The 22104-nt window shown below is 38.7% G+C and overlaps 1 protein-coding gene across 2 annotated transcripts in view; it reads right to left on the bottom strand.

Annotated features, from left to right (window-relative positions):
- Window positions 1-1643: 1643 nt before the first annotated feature.
- Window positions 1644-22104, bottom strand: part of LOC310889906 (chondroitin sulfate proteoglycan 4-like) — a 38456-nt gene continuing 17995 nt past the window's right edge. For both annotated transcript variants that reach the window (XM_083818146.1, XM_083818147.1), the window contains exons 6-10: window positions 19000-19198; window positions 15275-15406; window positions 11012-11184; window positions 7829-8012; window positions 1644-7301 (exon numbers count right to left, since the gene is read on the bottom strand). In XM_083818146.1, coding sequence (XP_083674272.1) covers window positions 5248-7301; window positions 7829-8012; window positions 11012-11184; window positions 15275-15406; window positions 19000-19198 — 2742 coding nt within the window. In that variant the 3' untranslated portion in view covers window positions 1644-5247. The remainder of the gene's footprint in view (window positions 7302-7828; window positions 8013-11011; window positions 11185-15274; window positions 15407-18999; window positions 19199-22104) is intronic.

Here is a 22104-nt window from a genome sequence, read left to right as displayed (position 1 = left end):
CAACTCAATCTTCATTTCTCCCCAATGAATTTATGAGATCTGACGCCTCTCTGTGAAGCCATGAAAATGTGAGGCAGCTAAAACCTCAGTCTGCAAACAACTTCATATTTAGGTAGTGGTTACCAGCACATAAAAAGCATTACCACAAAAATAACTAAGAAGCAAGACTGGAATTGAGGAAATGAGCGTGCAAAGCAAGCATTTCACCATACTGAGTCTCCCTACAAACAGATGTGGAACTATAGATTTCACCAGTTGCAATGAAAGAACATTTTGTTCTGGGACTGCATTTGGGATACGCAAGCTCTGGCAGGAATGATTGTTTCGAACAAGTGAAGATAAATTAATAGAGTTTCCATTGAATATGCCAGGACAATTATTTTCAGCCCATTTAAAAATATTCACAGAATGTACTTCAACATAACATCACGAGGGTGGACTTGAAAAAAAAATGGTGCAAGCAGAATGTAGGCCTGCAGCTTAGGACACTGAAGTGGATTCACTCCTGAATTTGGCCTCTCAGGTCTTAACAGGCTATTGCAGAAAAAGCTGTAGCTGGCGCTTATGGATTTCTATGTTTGCTGACAGTCAAGGAGCTGCATCATGGTGCAGGGGAAGCTGCTCTCTGGCTGCCACCAAAATTTCTGACATTTCAAAAAAGAAATTCCTCATCTCAAGTTACAGAAACAACCACAAACCATCTGAGTTCTGATTAAATAAAAATGAGAAACAGCTCAAACAAAGCATTTAATGTGGTAAGTGGGTAATAATGTCTTAATTTAGTATCCTGAAGTTGGGAGGCAGCTTTAATGTAAATTAAGTTTAAAATTGTATCAACCTAAAACACGTAATTGTTCAAATTGTCCTTCTTCCTCCAGTTTAACAATCCTGCTCTTGTATAACTGGAGTAGAAAATTTATTTGAACAATATCAGGCCTCTTCATTGTTGAATTCAAACTGATCAGCATTTTCTGACCTAAAACATTTGAAGAATGATTTATAATCAGCTCTAGTACTGGGCCAGGACTCTCACAGTGTGAGTTCAGATGCTCAGATCTTCCCCAGAGAGGCAGCCAAGCAAGATGCACACAAGTTTATTCCGTAAGACCAGCTGCTTAAGTTTTCTCAGTATCTGGTTAGACACTGGGCCCACAATTAATATTGAAACAGCTTAGTAATTCAGCACTACTGAGGCAAATGGCTGACAGGTAATGAGAGGCTTCTCTACTGCCTTACGAAAGAGAGACAAGCCAGCACTAGTATATTAACATTTAAGAAACTGATATTTTAAGACCTTCTAAGCAAGTGCGTTGAAAGAGAAAAAAAATTTAATCCTGAAATACACCCAACACAGTGCTGCTTGAGCCAGTTCAAACGAATGTGTTAATTTTGATGTTATGTTCATGCCAGTGCTGCACACCGCCAGGTGGATGCATGATGAAGTTTCTCTCTTTTTCCGGCCATGTGCATTATGTTAGAGGCACAATGCTGGGCACAGCACAACACAGACCTCAGCACGTGTCTAATTTAAAAAAGAAACATCCGAAAGCTCGTTAGAACACTGTTACCGGCAGTGGGATCCTGTTCTCTTCTTGTGTTGCAGTACTTTGTAGGTCTTCAAAGAAAACACGAAAACCTAACTGTGTGGATTATAAACAAAACAATTTATTGATTTTATATATATTTTCAAGGCACTTTTTTTTTGCTGCAGTTTAAAACTCCATTTGGTAAGAAATTCCTTCATAAACCACATCTTCATGAAATAAAACACACAGCTGCAGGGCTAAGGAAACAACCAAAAAATTCAAACCAGATCTTGACCATAAACTAACTATGTTCCTGGAATCACAAAAGGAATCCATAAGTACAAATCATTTGTTTTCCAGCAGACTTTTTTGATTGATAGTTATTTGGGAAACAGAGGATGAGACTTACTCATTTAGAGTCGACAAGAAGAGATGGGCACCTCAGAAAAACAGCTCACCTCACCTGTATTAAATATCTACGTTAAAAAAAAGATGAACTCTCCTCTGCCAGAGACTATTCTGTATTGTCCACAGGGAGAGCTTACATGAAGGCACTCAAATTTTTTAATACAGATTCAGGATGGGATACTAAAGTAAAAATGATATGTAATGATCAAATACAATTTGCAATAGAATATTTTATATGAAACCCAGTAACCACTGATACAATATACTTCTCCATATAGAGTTCTCATCAGAATGTTCCAAAGTATGGCAGGTATTATGGCAACGCTGTATCACAGCAGCACCAACTGAGAGAGCAAACTGATTGCTGGCACACTTCACTGATGAATTAGGCCTTTACATTGTTTTTAATAATTAAAACAAAATAAATCTCAGTGCTTTTGAAATTGAGCCAATACTCAAAATACAACTCCATACTGCCTGAACATCTACTTGAACATCTGTTGACAGGCAAAAGCATTTTCTGAAATAGAGAACAATGGTTTAGGCCATTACTCTTACATAAAAAAGAGCCAGCACAAATTCTGCAACCTTTTCAGTATTTTTCATGTACAATTTCTTGCTCTGGGCATATAAATACAGACATTCAGCAGGTCCATTCAGTTCTGGAGTGCTAAATCCATTGCTGTTATTTTGATTCACTCAATATTATGCTGTGATCTCATTTTTTGCCATTATCGTTACAGCAGCCTTATGTTACATCTCCACTGCACAATGAACGCAGCAGCTTTGGGCTTCCTCGTCTTTACAATGATACATAGTTAGCAACGTATTTCACTTCCATATTTATATTCAGTTTTTCAGGGGTCCACAGGACTTTGTCACCAGACTCCAGCAGCATTATTTTGGTACCGCATTGGAAACGCATCACTTAATCTCACGGTAGGTGTTGGAGTATGACTTCTTTTGCTGTTGACAGGAAGGTCTCAGTGGTAGAGGAGTGTTAGACATGCTTCTTTTAAGTGTCCAGGAAGTGTTGGATTATAGTTCTTTATTCCTTGTTGGAGTGGAGCCTTGAAGGAGGTACAAAGGGATCGGGTTCCTGCTACCAGCTAAAAGGCTTTGGAAGAAGGGTTTTGCAAATGCTCCACTGACAGCTGGGGTCTGGAGGAAGCTGCTGTTTGCTTGCTGCTAGCAGAAGAGGTCTCAGGAAATGGCAGGAGATGTGCAACTGCACCTCCACAAAGGATGCTGGGGTGTTCTTTCAATAGCTGACAGTACCACCCCTCTGACTGAGAGTTTCTAAAGGTCCCAAAGATTTTCTTTGGAAAAGTGGAAAAGGTCTATATAGAGAGTTTTATAACACAGGGCTGCAGAGGTCCATCTGGGACATCTCAACATCCCAGCCTTCTACACTGGCAGTGCTGGGTGAGCTCAAGCCTGCTTACAATGGCACCAAGGAAAAATGGTAATGACACACAAATAAAACTGTGTATTCGGGTTCAAATATATTTTAGTTTGAGCATATAAAGGGTTCACGTCCTTACTCACTCTTGCTGTACTAACTCAACCAGCTGAAGATGTGTCCTGTATATTTCTCATAGACACTGACCTCTCTCCTGGGAGTGGGCTCTGAACAATGCACTGCTTCAAAATGCGCCAACTGAGGCTGCCTGTGGCAGAGGGAAAGATTAGAAGGCCTGCCCCCACTGGTCGTGTGTTTTGTTCCTGGGACACAGCAGTAAGCAGTGACTTAGTCTGGCCCTCCTCATGGGCGAAAATTTCCCTCAGCTGAAATATATAAATGTCAAAAACACAATCAAGCAGCAACAACAACAAATATGTACCATGAAATGAATAGCACCAAGGATGTTCAGTCCCATACATTCACTCCATAAAAGCAAGACCAGCAGTACTTGGGCTCAAATGAAAATGCCATTCCAGTGTGAATAATAATAATGCAGCAGTGAGACATCTTGGTACTGAGCACAGTGTTTTTACAGGCAAGCTAATTAGAAGCTGTAAAGCAAAGTACAAAAATAGATGAGATGTTCAGCGGTCAATTTGTCCTCTGAAGTCAACAAGAATTTTGCAGTTTTCAGTGGAAGAAAGAACGGACCTTAACAGGAGACTGCATATCACTATCGAGCTTGGATTTCCATAAATATAAAAATATCCCCTTTACAGAGAAATTATTGCACATTTTATTAGCAGAGCTAAATTAGAGTAGGTAGTACTTGTCATAGGGTATAAGGCACATTTGATCTACATTCTAGGAGATGAAGGGTAAATTGCAAAACTTCAGAAGGGAGTGTTTTTACTCACAGCATTGTTTCTGTCTCTAGTTCCTCAACACATGCTGGTGTGCAGCAAAGGACTCGATGCTGCTGTCATCTAGCTGAACTCACAGACTCCAGAGAGAGATGTGCTTGCTTCACTGAAGGCAGAATTTCGCCCTTAGTCAGGAATAGAAAACTTGATATGTACTTCCAGACATAACCTAAGGCTAAAGATAATTCAGCAGACAGGCAGTCAGATACATAGTTTTTGCCATGTAGATTAGAGGTCACAGATGCATTTTACCAGTCTGCAGACATCAAAGACTAGATTTCAGCAACAAATAAGGAAAACAAAATAAACAAAAAGAAAAAAGCAACAAACAAACAAACAATAAAAAAGAAAACACCTCATAATGTTTTACCAGAACACTTATCCACTGCCACTGCTGTAGAATTATTGCTGAGATGAATTCTAGATTTCAAGTTTGCTGACCCGGATGAACACTTGGCAAAATAACACAGCTTTGTTTCTTTAGTACTGGCCTTTGAACAGCCTCCAGGTCAAAATGACATTAAAGAGATTAGCACCTTGACAATTACTTGTAAAAACAGTTGAAAGTTCTTACAATAGAAATGACAGTTCAGGAGAGTACACAAAATCTTTATAGCAAACTTAGTTCTTCAAAATAATAATTATGTTAAAATATACATAATCCACAACAGAAGGTTCTACTTTACCCCTGTCATGGGAAATAAAAAATATTGTATACACAGGATGCACTCAAAATCTACGGTGACCAATTCTGCACTGAATTAGGTGGGAATTTTGCTGAAGTGTGAACTGGAAATCTTATTTTATGGCCTCTGTAACCAGTAAGATTTTTATTATTATTTCGCAGGTATTTGGGTTTCACCTAACAAACAGTGCATCATTTGACTTATAATAAATAAGCATAATAAAGAACAAATTATATGTCAATAATGTATACTCTCTTTTCCATTCTACCTCAATTAGCATGACCAAAACTGACCATGAACTACACCCAGTACTGATTGCGCTTCAAAGTTGGGTTTGTTTTTCGACAATACTGGATCATTTCAGGATCAAGGTTTAACCAGGTATTTTGCAAAGGCTGTTCTACAGTCGGAGCAACCACTGTAGGAAGTAACTGTTCGTGTCTTACTGCCATCGGTGTCGAGGCTGTACTTTGCTCAGCTCCCTTCAAGAGAGGGGTCACCGTAACAGTAGGTACAGTCAAGCTTCGTTCCAGACAATGACCTGGACTACTGAGGATTACATCCGTTTGATTTTTGACAAGTGGTTTTGCCTTCTCTTTCTTCTGACACATTAGCAAAATGCACACAGAAATAACAGCAATGATGAGTAGCACAGAAACCAGGACCAGGGGGATAATGATGTACCAAGGGTTGCTGCTTTCACCTGCTTGCTCTCTGGGACTCTTGGCATCAGCCCGATCTGTGGTCTCAGTCTCTGCAGATCCCCTCGTTCCCAGTGCTAAATTCAGCAATGGACCTTCCTCGTGTAGATTTCCCCAGAGATTCTGATCTGGGAACATGCTTGGGACGGTCTTCTGTGGTGCTACTGTGGGTTCTTCATTATGGGAGGAAACTGGTGTATCATCCTTTGAGGTACTGTGAATTTTTAAAGTGGTCGTGCTGGTTATGAAAGGCACTTCAGCTGTAAAACCCTGCCCAAGTGGAGGACTATATGGCACTATGGAATACTCAAAATGGCCGACAGCAGGCTGAACATCATCTGCCCTGAGCATAAATGTGAATGAATCATTTAACAGATCAACTTCTGTCATATTTGTATCTATGTCAAGAAGCACAACACCTCTCTCGATGTCAGCTTGGGTGAATGTCTGAATATCTTCAAACTCTGCATCATTCACAAACCTTTTTTTTACAATTCTTCCATGAGATGGGGGCACCAACACTTCAAATCTAGGATTACTGTTTGTTAAATTAGCTAGTTCAGAAGCATCCAGGTCACTGCTTCTGAATTTATACACTGCTTTATTTGAAATCTGCATGTCAGATACAACTTGCACTAAAGGCTTCATTGTGATGTTCAGTACTTGTCCTGTCAGATTACTTTCTGCAGTGAATATCATAAACTCCAGTACTTCTTTGAACACAGTGAGATTTGTCAGGTGGTAAGACAGTCTTCCTGAGTACAAATCTGCCTGCTCAAATTTACTAACCTTCTCATTTCCAATCATCAGGTGCCCATTCTTTAGAGGCTGAGTTATTTCATACATGATATTAGTGCTTTTTCCATTTGAGACAGCTGAAAGCTGCACGTTAGTAATAGTGACAGATGTCTGACCCTGTGGAAGTGCAACATTGGTAAGGTTGACCAGGACAAGAGCAATTGGTATTACTTCAAGACTGAAAAGTTTATATAAAGGACGATGTTTACCATCAGTCACACTGAAATAAAACACGCCAGAGGAAGCACTGCCATCCTGTACAAACCAAACCATACCATTGTCGACATCAGCTTGTGTGAAATCTTGTATAGAGACACTGAGATTGCTCTTCATTGCTAAATAACCATTATTGGGGTTGCTAACTATGGTGTATTTAAGCTCAGCTGGGTTGTTATCTAGGTCTTCAACTTTCAGATTCTCTGACCCCAGCACTGACACATCTCCCTGCAGGACTTTCAAGTGCAGCCTTTTAGTCTTCAGTTCTGGAGCTTGGTCATTCACTGGAACAACAGTGATATTAAATATCTCCTCCAAAACTTCACTCTGGGGCTTTGTTGCAGACTTGGTCTTTAGGTTTAACCACACAGCAAAAGTGAAATTGTCACTAAGTGATTCAGAATTATCGTGCACATACACAATTCCAAATTTGTCCAGTATGTATTGGGAGAAATTAGGTTTTTCTTTTGTAACATTTCTTTCTCCGACAATAATCACGCCATGTAGGGGTAAAGATACGACTTGATACCAGACTTCATACATGGAGCGCTGTACCTCAGGTAGCTTTATCAACAGATTTGAGGCATCTAAATTTGTTTTGTTGATTAACACTCTACCTCCTTCCTGGACTATGGTACCTAGTAGAAAGAAAAAGAGAGTCTTAGAAACTGCTTGTTTCATAGTTGCAACATTTCAGAAATTAGGTAATCTGTTTCAAAAATTTATGATGCTCAAAAAAGAGACTATGGAATCAAATATTTCTCTTTCATGGTGTCCTTGATTCCCAAACGTCATGGCTAGAAATATATTATCACTATTCTTAAAATAGAATTGCATGTAAGAGATTACATATTCTATTGATCATAGAGCATGATTAAAGAAATATCAGTATCTCAAATCTCCAGATGACTCTCTTTCATTATCTCTATCATTACAGCAAAATGGAGGATACCCACTACAGCAGTAGGAAGAATCTAACATAGGTGGTTAATCGCATTTTTAAAGATGCAGTGATGCAACTACTATCTACACTACACTCTGTGATGAAAGTATTCCAGTCATTTGCTACAAAAGAAAAATTATCTTTCATTTTTTTCTCATTTGTTTGTTGGAATGCTGACAGATCCCAAACAATCAGAAGGCCCAAACAGCACAGCATCTTTACCTGTATTTGCTAGAAGACGACTGTTCCGACCGTGCCTGGTAATTTCATATGAAATGACAATATGGAACACCTGGAGGTCCAGAGCTGACGGTGGAGAGGAGACAGTAAACGTAAAGAAATCTTCTGTGCTCCAGCCAGCTGACTCTGCATCTAAGTGCTCATACATGATCACACCTTCATTCACCTGTTTTGGGGTAAAGGCAGCAATAGGTATATGAGGAGATTAAGTTTAAATACAGAAGTGTAAGGAGAGAAAAAAAATACAAGACCATTGTTCAAGAAAGGGTTTTGTAGCTTAGTTCACACACAATGGCTGTGTATGTAGCTTATATTATGAAGTTTTTTTATCCTGCATTTCTCTCTTTGAACACACTCAGTGTTGCCAGACAAGCATACTTGAAAAACAGATTTATGCTAGATATAACCATTCATCTGTTCAGACCCAAAAGCAAAAGCCAGTATTATCATACTAGGATTCTCATCAGCTGAAACTACACCAGAAGTTTAAGATCAATACCTTCATACACTGAAACTTCAATAGGATTCATAAGAGCCACAAGACTAGAACATTTGCTATATCTCATTCACTAGATTCCAGCTTTGCCTGGTAATTCTTCTCTGACCTCGAGAAAAGACAGCTACCTATTAAAGCCTTGGCAACTTCCCAGGCAACTACTGACCTGGCTTGCCTGTATTAGTTTGTAGTTGCCAAAGAGATCCCTGTCTAAGATGGTGTCAGTTTTAAGTCTACAACTTGTAACACGGGTTACACAGCTTCGCAAACAACCTGAAGGAACTTATTAGCACATGTTCCCATGACATATGCTTGAAAGTTACGAAAAAGAAATCCAAAAATCCCTGCTGCTATCATGGATGAAGCACTTTAGCACTACAGAATCTGTAACTACTGACAGAGTTAATCCTGAAACCACTGAAACAGACCCCTCCAAGTTCACTAGGGAAACAGGCTTCCAGGAGCAAGTTTTCTCACCAGCTTCAAAACCATCTGACCATACTGTCCATAGAATTCAGACTGATGTGATAAAATCCTACACGCACTTCACCAGGTTTATGCTTTCCCTATACTGATTTAATCCTTAATGGTTATTATGGGACAAAACATACAGAAGTGGTATTAAAATGTTGTGCTGTTTCAAGATAACCTTCCAAAGCATGCCTCTAGGACTTCAATTTGGAGAAAGCAAATTAATGTGACAAGAATAGGCATGACATCCTATCAATTCAGTGGTGTTTACTTATCAACTGTTAATCTTTCTATTTTTTTTACTAAGTCGCAAGTCCATGCTAATATCTGCACTGACAAGAAAATGGAATTGGTTAGCATCGCCATGTTTACCTCTGACATGACTTTAAATGTAATGATGAAATTGTGGCTTGCTGCAAAATGAAAATACTTCTAAGTTATCACAGAACATACTGTCCGAGAGAAAAAACAACTCATGAACTACTGTTATTCAATTGAATTTAAAGAACAATTAATTTCCTTGTATTGGCAACTGCTCTAGAAAAACTTTATTGGAATGCAATACTGATTTCAGCTTCTTTTTCTATTTTATCTTTTTTTTTTTTTTTTTTGGCCACAAGGCAATAAGCCACTGGACATAAGGAAGATGCACCTCAGCAAAAGTAATAAATTCTTTTTTAATCTAGTTGCATACTACTTTTCAGAAGTAAAATTCCAAGTTCTACAATACAGAATGAAGCCAATGAAGCCAAACAACACAACTAACTCAAAAATTTTCAGATTAAATCAGATTTACAAGCCTTTTATTATCAAACAGAAATCAAAATTCTTATTCTCTGTGTAATGGAGAATATACAATGCTTGCAATATCATTGTCATCTTTTCACAGATATTTAAGTTCATGTGGCTATAACACACTAGACAGTGAAAGTTTATTTTGGATATTTTTTCTTCCTCTTATTCTTCATTCTCTGCCAGAACAAACAGTGAGCTGGTTAGGATACCTTAATTTTACCTGCAATAAATCACTTAGTTCTATTTGTTTGAAGTGAAAAGTGGCCAATACAAATACCTCCAACAGAGAAAAGACACACACACATTATTACAGCTCAGATCCTTACACAATTTACAAAGTTCAAAGCAAAGTTATCTACACATTAGTAAGAATTAAAGCTATAGAGAAAAAGTGGCATGTTCTGACATGGCACTATCAAATAAACATATGTAGACTATATCTGTAGGCAAAGAGATTTAAACTTCAAAACTCCAGCTGAAAGATCTTGTCTGACATGCTTAACTGTTTCATTTAATGCTCATAAAAAACATTCATTTTAGGAACAGAAGAAAACAGTGTCATTAGTCAGGTTGTTTCAAAGTTTGGTAATAACTAATAAGAATGCCAACTTTTTTCTTGGTCTTGTTGGTCAAGTTTTTATTTCTAAACAACAGATTTTCTAATGATTTCATTTACCAGGTCAAACAGTCACTTTTTAAATCTGTAAACGTAGATTAAATCCAAATTGTTTCTTAACTTTTCCTTCTGTAAAGTCAGATGGTCGAGCTCCTTTTATCTCCCTTGCTAAGATTTTCTGAGAACAACTTACAGTGCGCAGAGCACACAGCTACATTAAGACTCAGCACACAGACGTAAGTCATTTCAGTTGCAAAAGAATGTTTTCCATCAAGTTACATGAGCTGCCATGTTTTAGTCATTCAAGTACGGGACCCTGTATCACAGTTAAGATTCTTTAAACACTTAATATCACAGCCAATCAAGTCAATAAAAGTCCTCCTGGGGACACCCATGAGGACTGTGCACAGCTGAAATGAATCTGTTACTTGGACTTTTCATACGGCACAAGGCTACTCCTTCTGCCAGAAAGTCAGGGCTTCCAACCTCTGACTGCCGGTTAACGGCACCAAAACAGCTCTTCTCAAAAAATACCGTTACAAGCAAAACAGTGAAAATTGCCAAGACTCTGCTAGTATCCATAGAGAGGGGAACAAAGGCTCTTCTTGCATTCATTACTACATGCCAGATATTTAATGACACAGCAAATCTGGGCAATCGCACTGATGGGTCACATATGCTCAGTTACTAAACAGATATAAATGGACCAGGCAAGGAAAAAGCAATTGGGATGCCCTTTGAAGTAACAATCTACCACTGAACTATCCAGTATAAAGTAAATGCTTACCATAGACTGTGTAAAACTGAGGATTTCCTGAGTGGTATTATCAGAATTTACTCTGATCAGCCTTCCAAGTTTGGGGGAAGTTACAATCATAAAAGTTATAGTTCTGTTTCCTGCATTGGTCACATCACTGGTTACAGCTTTCAGATCATGTTGTGAAATAGGTTTCCTGGAACCTAAAAACCATCAATTAAAAGTACCTTAGATTTGCAACAGCAATTTTTCACAAAATGGTAAAATTTTATATGTACAAATCACCCTTTCATCTAGTTATTCTATTTAGCATTTTAATAATGTTTTGTAAGATCAGCAGGTTTACCCTTTTTCCAGTTACTTCCAAATAACACAATTCTTCCACAATGTTTTCAATCAAAAAGCACATCAGTATGAAGTATCTTTGTTTTACAGCAATGAAAAAGTACAGTTCTCTTCAGCACATGTGATTGCTAAATTCTAGTTCCTGCAAAGGCAACCCGAAGCAAGGAGTAGTGCACATGTAAGAAGCCCTGTCCCTGTATTACATGTCTAGAACTGAATTCAAACTCCAGCTGAAGTGACCACTGGCGATGTATTTAGCAATCCCAGTTGCCCACAGAAGGCTGGGTGATTTGGCTGAGAAAAGCCTTAACAAAGCAAATTTTTTAGTGAATGCACCCAAACCAAAATAAATTATTATCTGAAACTTGAACAACTCATTATTAATATGAAAGACAATTTTCATTAAATGAAGTTTAAAAAGTAAATACTGAATTAAACAAATAGGAAGGACACTGTACAATAGAAATAATGGCCTGAAATAAAGTATTATTAAGATGGATGGAGGACTGAGGGATCCTTTTAATACACAGCACTGCATTAACCAGTACCTTCTGACTTAAAGATTATAAAGAGCTTTCTGGAATTTAGCCAAACCACGACAATTTTTGACATAGCTGTGATAAAACCAAATCTAATAGTTTCCTAGAATAAAATTAAAAAAAAAAAAAAAAGACTGGTTTAGTGATTTTTTGATGTACTGTTTCCTGATGATATACACTCAGAAAACTAAATCTGATGTTTACTAATACTTTTAGAGGAGCAATAGATTCACACAGTCCTGTTCTCCCTGACCCCAGTTCTGCCTCCCTTTTTACACTTTTTTTCCTCATCAACAAGCTTTTATAGGTATCAATGCAGAATTTCAGACACTAGCAATACACATCCTTCAGGTTTTCATTATCAATCCATCTCCACTTAAGCTCAGTGTTTATAGATGAGTAAACCAAAATAAGATCTTTCTCCTGTAAAATTCAGGGGCGGGGGAGTGGGGGGCTGAGGTTGGAGGAGGGACTGAGTAAGCAAACTGGAGAATGCAAATGTTTTGCAAGCCACCCATAATCTCAGGATTCTGCCTGTTTACAAATAGTTGTGCCCTGGCTCAAATCACATCTGCTTTGAAACGGAGTTGCTATTACAAAATGAAATCTTCTGGCTGTTTTCCCATTTTTACCTTCCCCTGCCACTCTGTATCCATATTGCTTAGAAAAGTGAAGGAGTCCCTTAGGGCTTGAAAAATCCTCTCACACTATCCAATACAAGAAGTCTCCCTTCTTTTCTCTCTACTATTCTTCTCCCTCTTCTATGTGACAGGCAGAAAGGGAAGCATGTCCACATGTTCAGTCTACACCAGATGTGATCAGGAATGTAGAACAGAGAGCAAAAGTTCATCAGACCACGTGTATCTGCAGAGTTATTTCTCAATAACTTCATTTATGCAAATCAGGCCCCAGTGCCATAACAAATTAAGACAGAGTAAATCGCAAACATGGTTACACTGTACTGGTGGATATAACTACTTCAAGTTTTCACAAAGCCCCTGGTCCTTCCCAACAGCCCTGACCTCTCTCAGGAGCTGCGGCTCGACCATGAGGGACTTCACTGCGCAGCAGAGGCTGAAATACCAAGCAGGGCCGTGGACACTGAAGTCTCCCACACTCTCCTGTGAAATGGGAACCTCCCCAGATATAACTGTCTCCTGTGAGTGACGAACACTTTTCTCCTGAGACATGAAAAACCTTCTCCAGCACCTGCAGTGGTTCGGCTCTGGTCCAGCACCTCAATAGGGAGGAGACAGTTATTTGCCAGCCAGCAGGCTGGGTAAAGGAAAGGGAAGTGAGAGCACAGCCTGCCTATTCCCCCACGTAGGAGCAGAGAGATCACAAAATAACACCACCCAAGTTCTGCAGAAAGAATCAAAGACAGGGGATGGGTGACAGAGTAGGGCCAAGCTAATGTATCCATGCAGAACACAATGGCGTAATGCTGTTATCAGTACCTAATAATTTTGGCCTCTGTTTTTACTGCCTACTTTTACAATTGGGAAACTACTCTGGTATGAGCATTCTGCCTATCACTGCTAAATAGTTATGGATCATCATGTGTGCTGACTGGCCTTGATGGCTCTGCTTCTGAATACCTGCATGTTTTTTCTTCTCTAGGCACAACTCATCTCATTCCTTCTTCAGTCAATTGCTTCCCTGAAGAGAGCAATTCTTCACATTTTAGCTATTTAGTGTATGTAAGACAAACTCATGTATCTATCAGTCTGTTTACTGAGCACACTGAATAAGATGACCTGCTGTTGGACAGAAGAAATCTCTAAACCATATAAACAAATCTGCTATATTCAATGCAAAAGAAGAGAGCAGTACATGCTGTTATAAAATTGCAAAACAATATGCTTGAGAAAATAGTTTATACCCAGTCATGAAAACACGGCAAATTCTTCAGAAAATACTCAAGTTTTACTTCCCTAGAGGGAAGATTCTTCAAGCTGTCTCTTAACATTTCCCACAGTGCTATAAAATATAGCAAAACACTGGCTATTGTCTTTATGTGTGGGAGTTAAGCAACTGGCACCATCACCATTTTAATTGTCATTCCACAGTGAGCAAGTACCACTGAAACCTGCCCAGCTCCAGAATGTCTTTAAAAATATCAGAAAGAGAACAGGTACAAAAGCTAGTAGTACTTTTTAAAACCACTAAGGGAATTCTGCTAACTCTAGGCAAGCAACAATTCAGCAGAAACTGTAGGCTTGGATAAATACAGCCTGCAGCGCTGAAGGAAGTACTGTTATCTTCCAAGCTGGAGAATGGACAGAAAATCTAGAAACTATTCCTTCTATAGAAGTATCATGCACAGTTTTCTTACAATCATCTTTGGTTTAAGATGGAATTCCTGTAAATCCCTGTGCCTGAGGCAACCTTACACACTGAAATCACAGATTAATAAGCCTTTTAAGTGGATTTATGTGAATCTCATTTATATCGACTGAAGAAGATCATGCTGCTACAATCTCATTTTTTGTTGCCTGTGTTTAAATAGCTTTTGCTGCAAGCCTTTGTTTATGCAGTTTATGTTCAGGAAGTCTTAGAAACTGACGTGCTCCTCTTCTGCATGAAATTAATAAATAAGACACAGATTAGTACCTATAGAGCTTTCCCATCTCCCTCTGGCTGTATGAACCATGTTCAGAGAAAAAAGAAGGCAGCACAAACATGAAGTGTGATACAAGATGTTACTGAGAGAAGGCTAATCTTTCTTTCTCCTTTAATTCTGCAATTAATGTTAGATTACTAACTCAATGAGGGATTACTCTTGCTAATGCAAAGCAATATATGGCTCTGGTGAGAATCTCCGTATTCATCAACTCCTGCAGGAAGGAGTACAACTTCTTTAAACATACTACTTAGCTGCTGATACAGCTTGTTGCAAATGCATGAATACAAATTAAAATTGTTCAAACCCTCTGCTCCACCAGCGAGTCTCCACTGCTCTCCGTAACTCTGCTCAAACAGTAAGAAAGTGAACTAGAAACCTGGTGAGCTTAAGTGTGCTATTCAGAGTTCAATGGACACAAGCTTCACTGCTTTTGCCAGGCAAAAATCCCAACCACCTAAAGCAGCCTGAATACTCTAAGCAGCACTTTGCACCTCTAATTCTATGAATATTATATAGAGCTTTTAATCTGAATGAGGAATGTTGAGAGCTTAGGCAGACAGTGTTTATTGTCACACTGTGCTTATATATTTTACTGCCAAATTCCATCACCCCAAGCACACAGGCATATCAAAAATGTAAAGACCGTAAAATAAAAACATTTGAGACAACATAACTGTTCTTTTAAAAAACACAGAGATAGATTTTTTCCAAGTGCAGCTATACATGGTCACCTATGTAATTTTATCAAGTGCACGAAATCATGATAGGGTGTTAAACACAGACCTGGAAAGACTCCGAGTCCTTTGTTCACTTCAAGACTAATGACTAAAGTCCGAGCTGTGATGCTAAAAATCTGTCGTGGTGCAAAGTTCAAGCCGTCTGTTACCTGAAAGTTGAAGCCTCCAGACATTGCTCCTGTAGATAACAAAAACATAAATTTATTTATTTTTTAATCTTATTTTCTTTTTTTTAATTATATTTATATATTTTTTTTATTTTTCTATTTTTCATCCAAACACATGCACACTGGACACCTTTTGCTGTAGGCTACAAGTGGAATAAATCCCTAGTCCTTCTAAAGCAGTTTTTGATCAGCAATTTTGTATCTTAACTAGAATTACATAAATTCATAATGCAGAGAACAGCACACCAATGAAGAACTACTGGCTATTACTTACACTGAAAGCCATATATAACACAGCTACAAATAAGCAGAGTGCCCCTTCCCTTTTTCCCTCACTGACCTCAGCAGACACGATACCCAGTTAAATTTGGAGAGACACTGTCTCCCAAATTCTCTCCTCTTTTTACATCTTAGGAAGGGCCCAAGCACTTAAGCAGTCGTTTTTGGCATAAAAGTAATTTGGGGAGAAAAACTACCAGAATATTCTTTCATCTCAATTTACATTTAAAGGACTGGATCAAATCACAGGTTGTTTGCTTTGCTTCTTTGCTCTCCTTCAGCTTTGTTGAATAGGATATGTTGTCACAGCTTAAATTATTTCAGAGGTTATGTTTACTCATAATAAATGCACATTTTTTTCTTTAATCTTAGGACCTATATGTACTTTGGCACACAGTAATGGCAAAATACCTCCAGGAGACTGGGCAGATTCCCGTAAAAGTGCATCTTTCAAAACTGACTTACTGAGGTGTATAGTGCTTCCTAAGACTGGCTTTATGTTGACGGTGCCCAGAGTGTTTAATTAGGTAGAAAGAGAGAATGAAAAATTAAAATATTAACAGTTGCAAATGGTTACCATTACCCTCCTGCTTGTTTTGCCTAATGTAGCTACGAGATATTGCCACATGAATATGTATCCTGAAAGTGAAATGTTGCCACGTATTTCAATTTAAAGATCAGAACTCCTTGCCTAACTCTAAATTAACCTATCAGAAGAATCAAATGTGGGTTCTAAGATTATAGTTCACAACTCCCCTAGGCAATGCTCTTATATTCAGCCAGGCACCAAAGCAGCTCTGAAAAATCATGCCATATCGTTTTCTTATTTTTAAAGTCTTTATTCTCTAATGTTTTCTTCTTATAAAAATGTACAAGCAGTTGCACATTTAAAGAGGCACTTAAGAGTCTACTAATTGCCTCAAGTTGGTCGAAAAAGGCTTACTCAGCTTCACTTGTTTTTTTGGCTAATGTAGAGCAACTGTCTGATTGACACAATCAGACATTTTGTCATTGACAGAGTCAGGAAGAGAACTAAATCCTGCTGCTAGGGCGGAGCATGTATTGTTTTAACACAATTAATTTTTAAAGGGATATCTGATCAGAGGTGATAAAAAGGACACCAGAATGAGTGTTGTAAAAACTGCACTGAGAAGACACTGAGGCTTCAGAACTCACAAGAGGTCAGTTCAGTTCTGCCCTAAGAAAAAACAGCGGCAGGGTTTAAGGGCGGACCCCAAACTGCAAAAGCTGGATGGGATCACCCTGGAGGGAAGCAAGGGTGGAAAAGGGAAGGCATTCTCACACTGAAAGAGTGGTACAGAAAAGGAAAGGTATGATCTGGTTCTGCATTATGCAATAGCAAGCAAAAGATTTAAGGGGAAAACCTAAGAACAAAGGGGCAGATTTGAAACTCACAGAAGACAATAAGCAGCTTAATGTAATTCACAAGGCAGCAAAGATGAAGGGAAAAATTTATGAAGACTAATGTTAAAGGCATAAAAGCAATCTTTCTTTTGTACTGTAAAAGACCCTGAGGATAGAGAGTCAGTGCCATGTACAGTTAAAAAAGCCCTCTGACAGCTGGAGCAAGCAATGCCAGTGGGTTGAAGAGCCAGTCAACCGAGATGCTGCTGCTCTTCCCCTTGGAAAGGCTCACAGTGAGTAGGAAAAGTAGAAGCCAGGCTGTGGAGAACATGAAATGGGCCAAGGAGGAGCCAAGGAAGCTCATAGGCAACAGAAGACTGAAGGTGAGGGACAGAGCAGCTGAAAAGGAGGTTAAGAAGCATCGTGACACCAACAGGTAAGGGAAGGCTCCAGGACAAGGCTGGGAATAAGATTAGCATAGCAAGCACACTTACAACAACAGTCCAGGTTGAAGGAGGAAAGAAAATTGCAGACTGAGGAAGGAAAAGAAGCGAAATGTCAAGAGTGCTTTCTGAAACACTGAAGGTGATGATGCTGCCAGAGCAGCTGCAAGAGCTGATGCATGACCTGGGAAATTTTACATTTCAAATTTACTGTACATCCCACACTCCCACTCACTGAAAAATGAAATTTGCTATTGTTTTTACTTTTGTTAATCAAGATTCACTTCCTAAGGCTACAGATGTGCATTCACCCTTTCTGGAACACAGAGTGAATTCATTTCCTCACACTCAGGCTACCATCTTCCTACCACCACTGAGGTTTTTACATATCAAAGCCTCTCTTGGAACAACATAAACAGCTTGGCTCACTTTTGCTATGTTCTTGACCTTTCATCTCCTGACCAAATTATTTGAGTAGGATAGTAACAGCTCACCAACAGCTGCTTGTAAAGCAACCTCAACAACACATATGCACTCAGCAAGATACTGCACTGGAAGAGCACTTCAGAGCACTTTAACCTGCAGCAAGCCTCATGGAGCCACAACACAGACCTGAAAGTGACTGCGGGACCCAAGGGAGCCCTGGAGGTAATTCCAGCTCACCCTGCTGGTGAGGCAGTTCTGGACCTCTTGCCCACATCTCCTTGCCCACAGCAGAAAGGTTTATTCCTTCTCTAGCACCTCCTTTCTCCTCCTTCCAGCTGGTACAATACAGTAATAGAGCTGGGCCAGGAGAATAGCAGCTACTGCCTCATAAAAGCCCCATGTGTTCCTCAGACTGGAACCCCCCTGGGATGTTCATTCCTGCAGCTTCTAAGCACTGCCTGCCACTTAAGGATCCAGGAGGCTACTCTGACTTCTCTCATACGGTCCACACATTCTTTCTGTAGCAGCAGCATAAATTACCCAATCTCTAGCTCTTACCACTGGCGTAAAAGAGTCAATGGTTAAAGCTGATTTCATTCACAGAGTGAAGGGAGGTTCACATTACCCCGGTGAGCCATGACTTTATTGCCTTGAGCTCCTTAGGAACATGAGGGTACTGTGACATGTATCTGAGAGACTACCAGTCCATGAATAACTCAGCAGTGCACCAAGTCAAAAATAAAAATATAAAAAAATCACATGATTCTCAATGACAATGGTCAAAAACATTGATTTTATATCTCTGAAAGCTGCATGGTGATGTTCCCTTAGTGCAGACAAAGGGTTCAGTGAGAAGACTGCTACCAACTGAACCACTAGTACTTCTTCCAACAGAACACCAGGCTTTCTTGGTGAGCATACGTTTAAGTGTATGAGACACTTCCTGTCTAGGTTGTGAGACCATGTATCACATAACTAGCAGTCTGAGATTTTCGTGACATGACAAGGAGATTCTCAAAGGATTACAAACACAAATGGACTGAATAGGAGCATTATACTGTCAACAGGTGGTATTTTTTGAAACTACATACCATTGTGTACAAATAACAGCTGCCCTTCCATTATATGAGCCTGAGTAAAACTAAGGATGCTCTTGTTTGGAGAATCCTTCAGAGCCAAGTGCCCATTGCTAGGTGGAGTAATTGAATATATCAGTTCTGATGGTGAGGAGTCCTTATCTTCTGCATAGAGGTCATCAGCAGTTATTTCTGTGACTGAGCCCACCCAGACCTAGAAAAACAAAAATAAATAAAAAATAAAGAATAAGAAATGCATGCAAATGAAACACAGAAGACAAAAAAAAAAAAAAAAAAAGAATAAAGATTTATGCTGTACAGCACTAGCAGCTATGACAGATTTCCTTACTGTCCATCCAAATTTCTGATTATGGACTGGAATGGTTAATGCTGGCATGTGGTTTTCAGAAAACAAGATCACAAAATAAGACAAGCAAACATACACTCCATCAGTTTCGGTTTTTGAAAGCTGAAGCACAAGCGCACTATTTGTCAAGCACTACCCAAACTCTTACAAACATAGCAAAATTGTATTTTGATAACTGAGTCAAGGAGTTCCCATCCAACACATACACATGAATATTGGAGTCATGTACTTCACAGCAGTCACAGCATTCAATACACTCCGCTTTCACTAGCAAAAAAAGAAGAAAGAAAAACAGTCCAAGGACAGCACAATCTCTAATACAAATGGAACACTTGTTGCTGCATTATTTCCTTTTAACTGTGCACTAAAAGCCCTTTTTTAGTGTACCAAACCACAGGGATGCTCAGTCTCGTGGCAGAGGAAAGAACCATCACCTCTAACAGCTGCTTAGCACTTTGCGAGGTCATGCAGACAGATAAAATAAATAACTAGTATTTGGGAAGATGCTACAAAACCTAGTACTTATTTCTAGCAAATCAACATGCTTCTTTTTTTTTTTTTAGCTTAAGATACATACAAACTGACAGATCCTTTTTTTGGAGCAGAAAGAACTGATGTTTCAGCTTCATTCACATCTCACTAGATCATTTCTTATTTGGAAACGATAAGCAACAGCTCACTTTACTCTTCATCTCTTCTGTATATAGTTAGAATATACACAAAAGTACTAAGTCTAACAAAGGACAATATGTATTTGTCTCGAAATGAAGTAAAATTTCTAAATATTCAGAATGTCCATGTCAATTCTTTCTATTCAGAGTTCATATCACAGTGTATAATCTTAAAAGTCTGAGCCTTTAAAAAACTTATACTGAGGTTCAAAACACATACTGCATCATTCCTCTCTGTCTTCATAGGGCCTCACATAACAAATATTTGGTAGAAACATCATACCAAGTGATTAAAGAGGAAATGTGATCCTTGAAAAAAGGGCATTTTACTTCTGCCAGAAACAAAATCATCAGTCAGATTTTTCCTTAAGTATCAATATTACTTTTTAATAAAAACTATGGATGAAACCCTGTGGGCTTTTTTTGTAAACGCACTGGGATTTTTTCCATGACACTTCAATAGAAGAAAGATTTTGGCCTAGATTGTGTCACAAAAAATGTTCCACAGGAGAAGAGATACTAAGATGAAATTACATATTTTCTAATTAGGAAAATAAGTTTGGAAACGTATGTGTTACATTTTGTAGTAGAAAACATCTTGCAACCAGGAAATTGTTTTCTCCCTTGAAATATGTATTTCTCTGAAATGCAATTACTAGTATCTAAGTTTGATAGAAGATGCCACCTGTGAAAACACAGGATGAGAACTAAGCAAAGGCTGATTGACCAAAAGCAGCACCAAATGAGTACATCAGTGTCACTAGTTTCATAACAAGACCCTTTTGACTCATGCCAGTAGCACTCAATTCAGACTATTCCGCACAGAAAATAAGACGTCACATACAGAATATGCAAAAGCATAAGAAACAACCACGCAAATATTATTACATATGACTCGGGTTAAATGTAAGTTCGAAAAAAAATCTCTTATTAAAGGAAAAATTCAGCTTTTTTTTCCTATAAAGCCAGTGTTTATTTCAATTGTTCCAGCACACTAACACACAATGCTTTTTAAAGTACTGTACATGCTGAGGTCCTCTGTGACCTGTAACATGATCCTCAAGGAATGAAAGGAGATACAAGAGCTGGAAAGGGCTGCAGGGAAGTGGACACTCAGAGTGCTGCAAATACTGTGCAAGTGGCTAATTTTCCACATCTGGGATCAAGTCCTCCTTGAAGAGCACCATGAAAACTGTATCTGAACTTCTAGGATGTAGCAATACACTAATTGTGCATTTGCCTAACACATTCCACAGACCTGGTCCAAAAAAAGGCTCATGACCCTGCCCGCTGGGAAATGATCTGTTCTGCTCTGCTTAGAGCATTCAGCTTATCAGTTATTCCTTCCATGCTACATACTCCACCAGACACTCTGTATTCACAGCCATTTTAAAACTCTACTACGTGAATGATTTAAAGAAAAGAAAAGAAAAAAATATCAGTGTTTGATTTTTTTTAAAACAAATCTATTATTAGGAAAATATGGCCCTCTTGTGGCAACAAGATGATGCAGTCATTTCAGAGCATCACTACTGATAAATATGCTTAAATGCAGAAATAAATGGAGCAAATAAGGCCAGGATGCTGATTATCTTACCCTTTCCCGTCCCCACTACAGCAAACAAACAGAACATAAAAACAACAATACAACCAACCAGAATTTTAGGAGATGATGTATAAATTGCTGTATATGAATCCCACAACCATTTATTGCTTTAATGGAAAAGCTATAAAATAAATGCAAGGATTAGTAGCACGCACAACAAAAGCTTTCACTAGAATAAAACTTTCTGTATCTCATATGTTATGTTAATGTAAATACTTCAGCATGTCATAAATTCTCAGCCAAAGGAAAAAAATAAATAAATTACTTTCACTTCCTAAAGAATACCATAAACAACCCCAAAAATATTTGGTTGTGTGTCCTTCTAAAACCCTTTGTGGTGTTCATAACCTCAACATATACAATGGTTGAAGAGGAGGCTCAGGGGCGACCTTATCACTCTCTACAGGTACCTTAAAGAAGGCTGTAGCAAGGTGGGGGTTGGTCTGTTCTCCCACGTGCCTGGTGACAGGACGAGG

The sequence above is a fragment of the Anser anser genome, assembly GCF_964211835.1.
Source record: "Anser anser genome assembly, chromosome: Z".
Lineage (NCBI taxonomy): Eukaryota > Metazoa > Chordata > Aves > Anseriformes > Anatidae > Anser > Anser anser.
The sequence above is the reverse complement of the archived record's forward strand: the minus strand, read 5'-3'. Positions and strand labels throughout refer to the sequence as shown.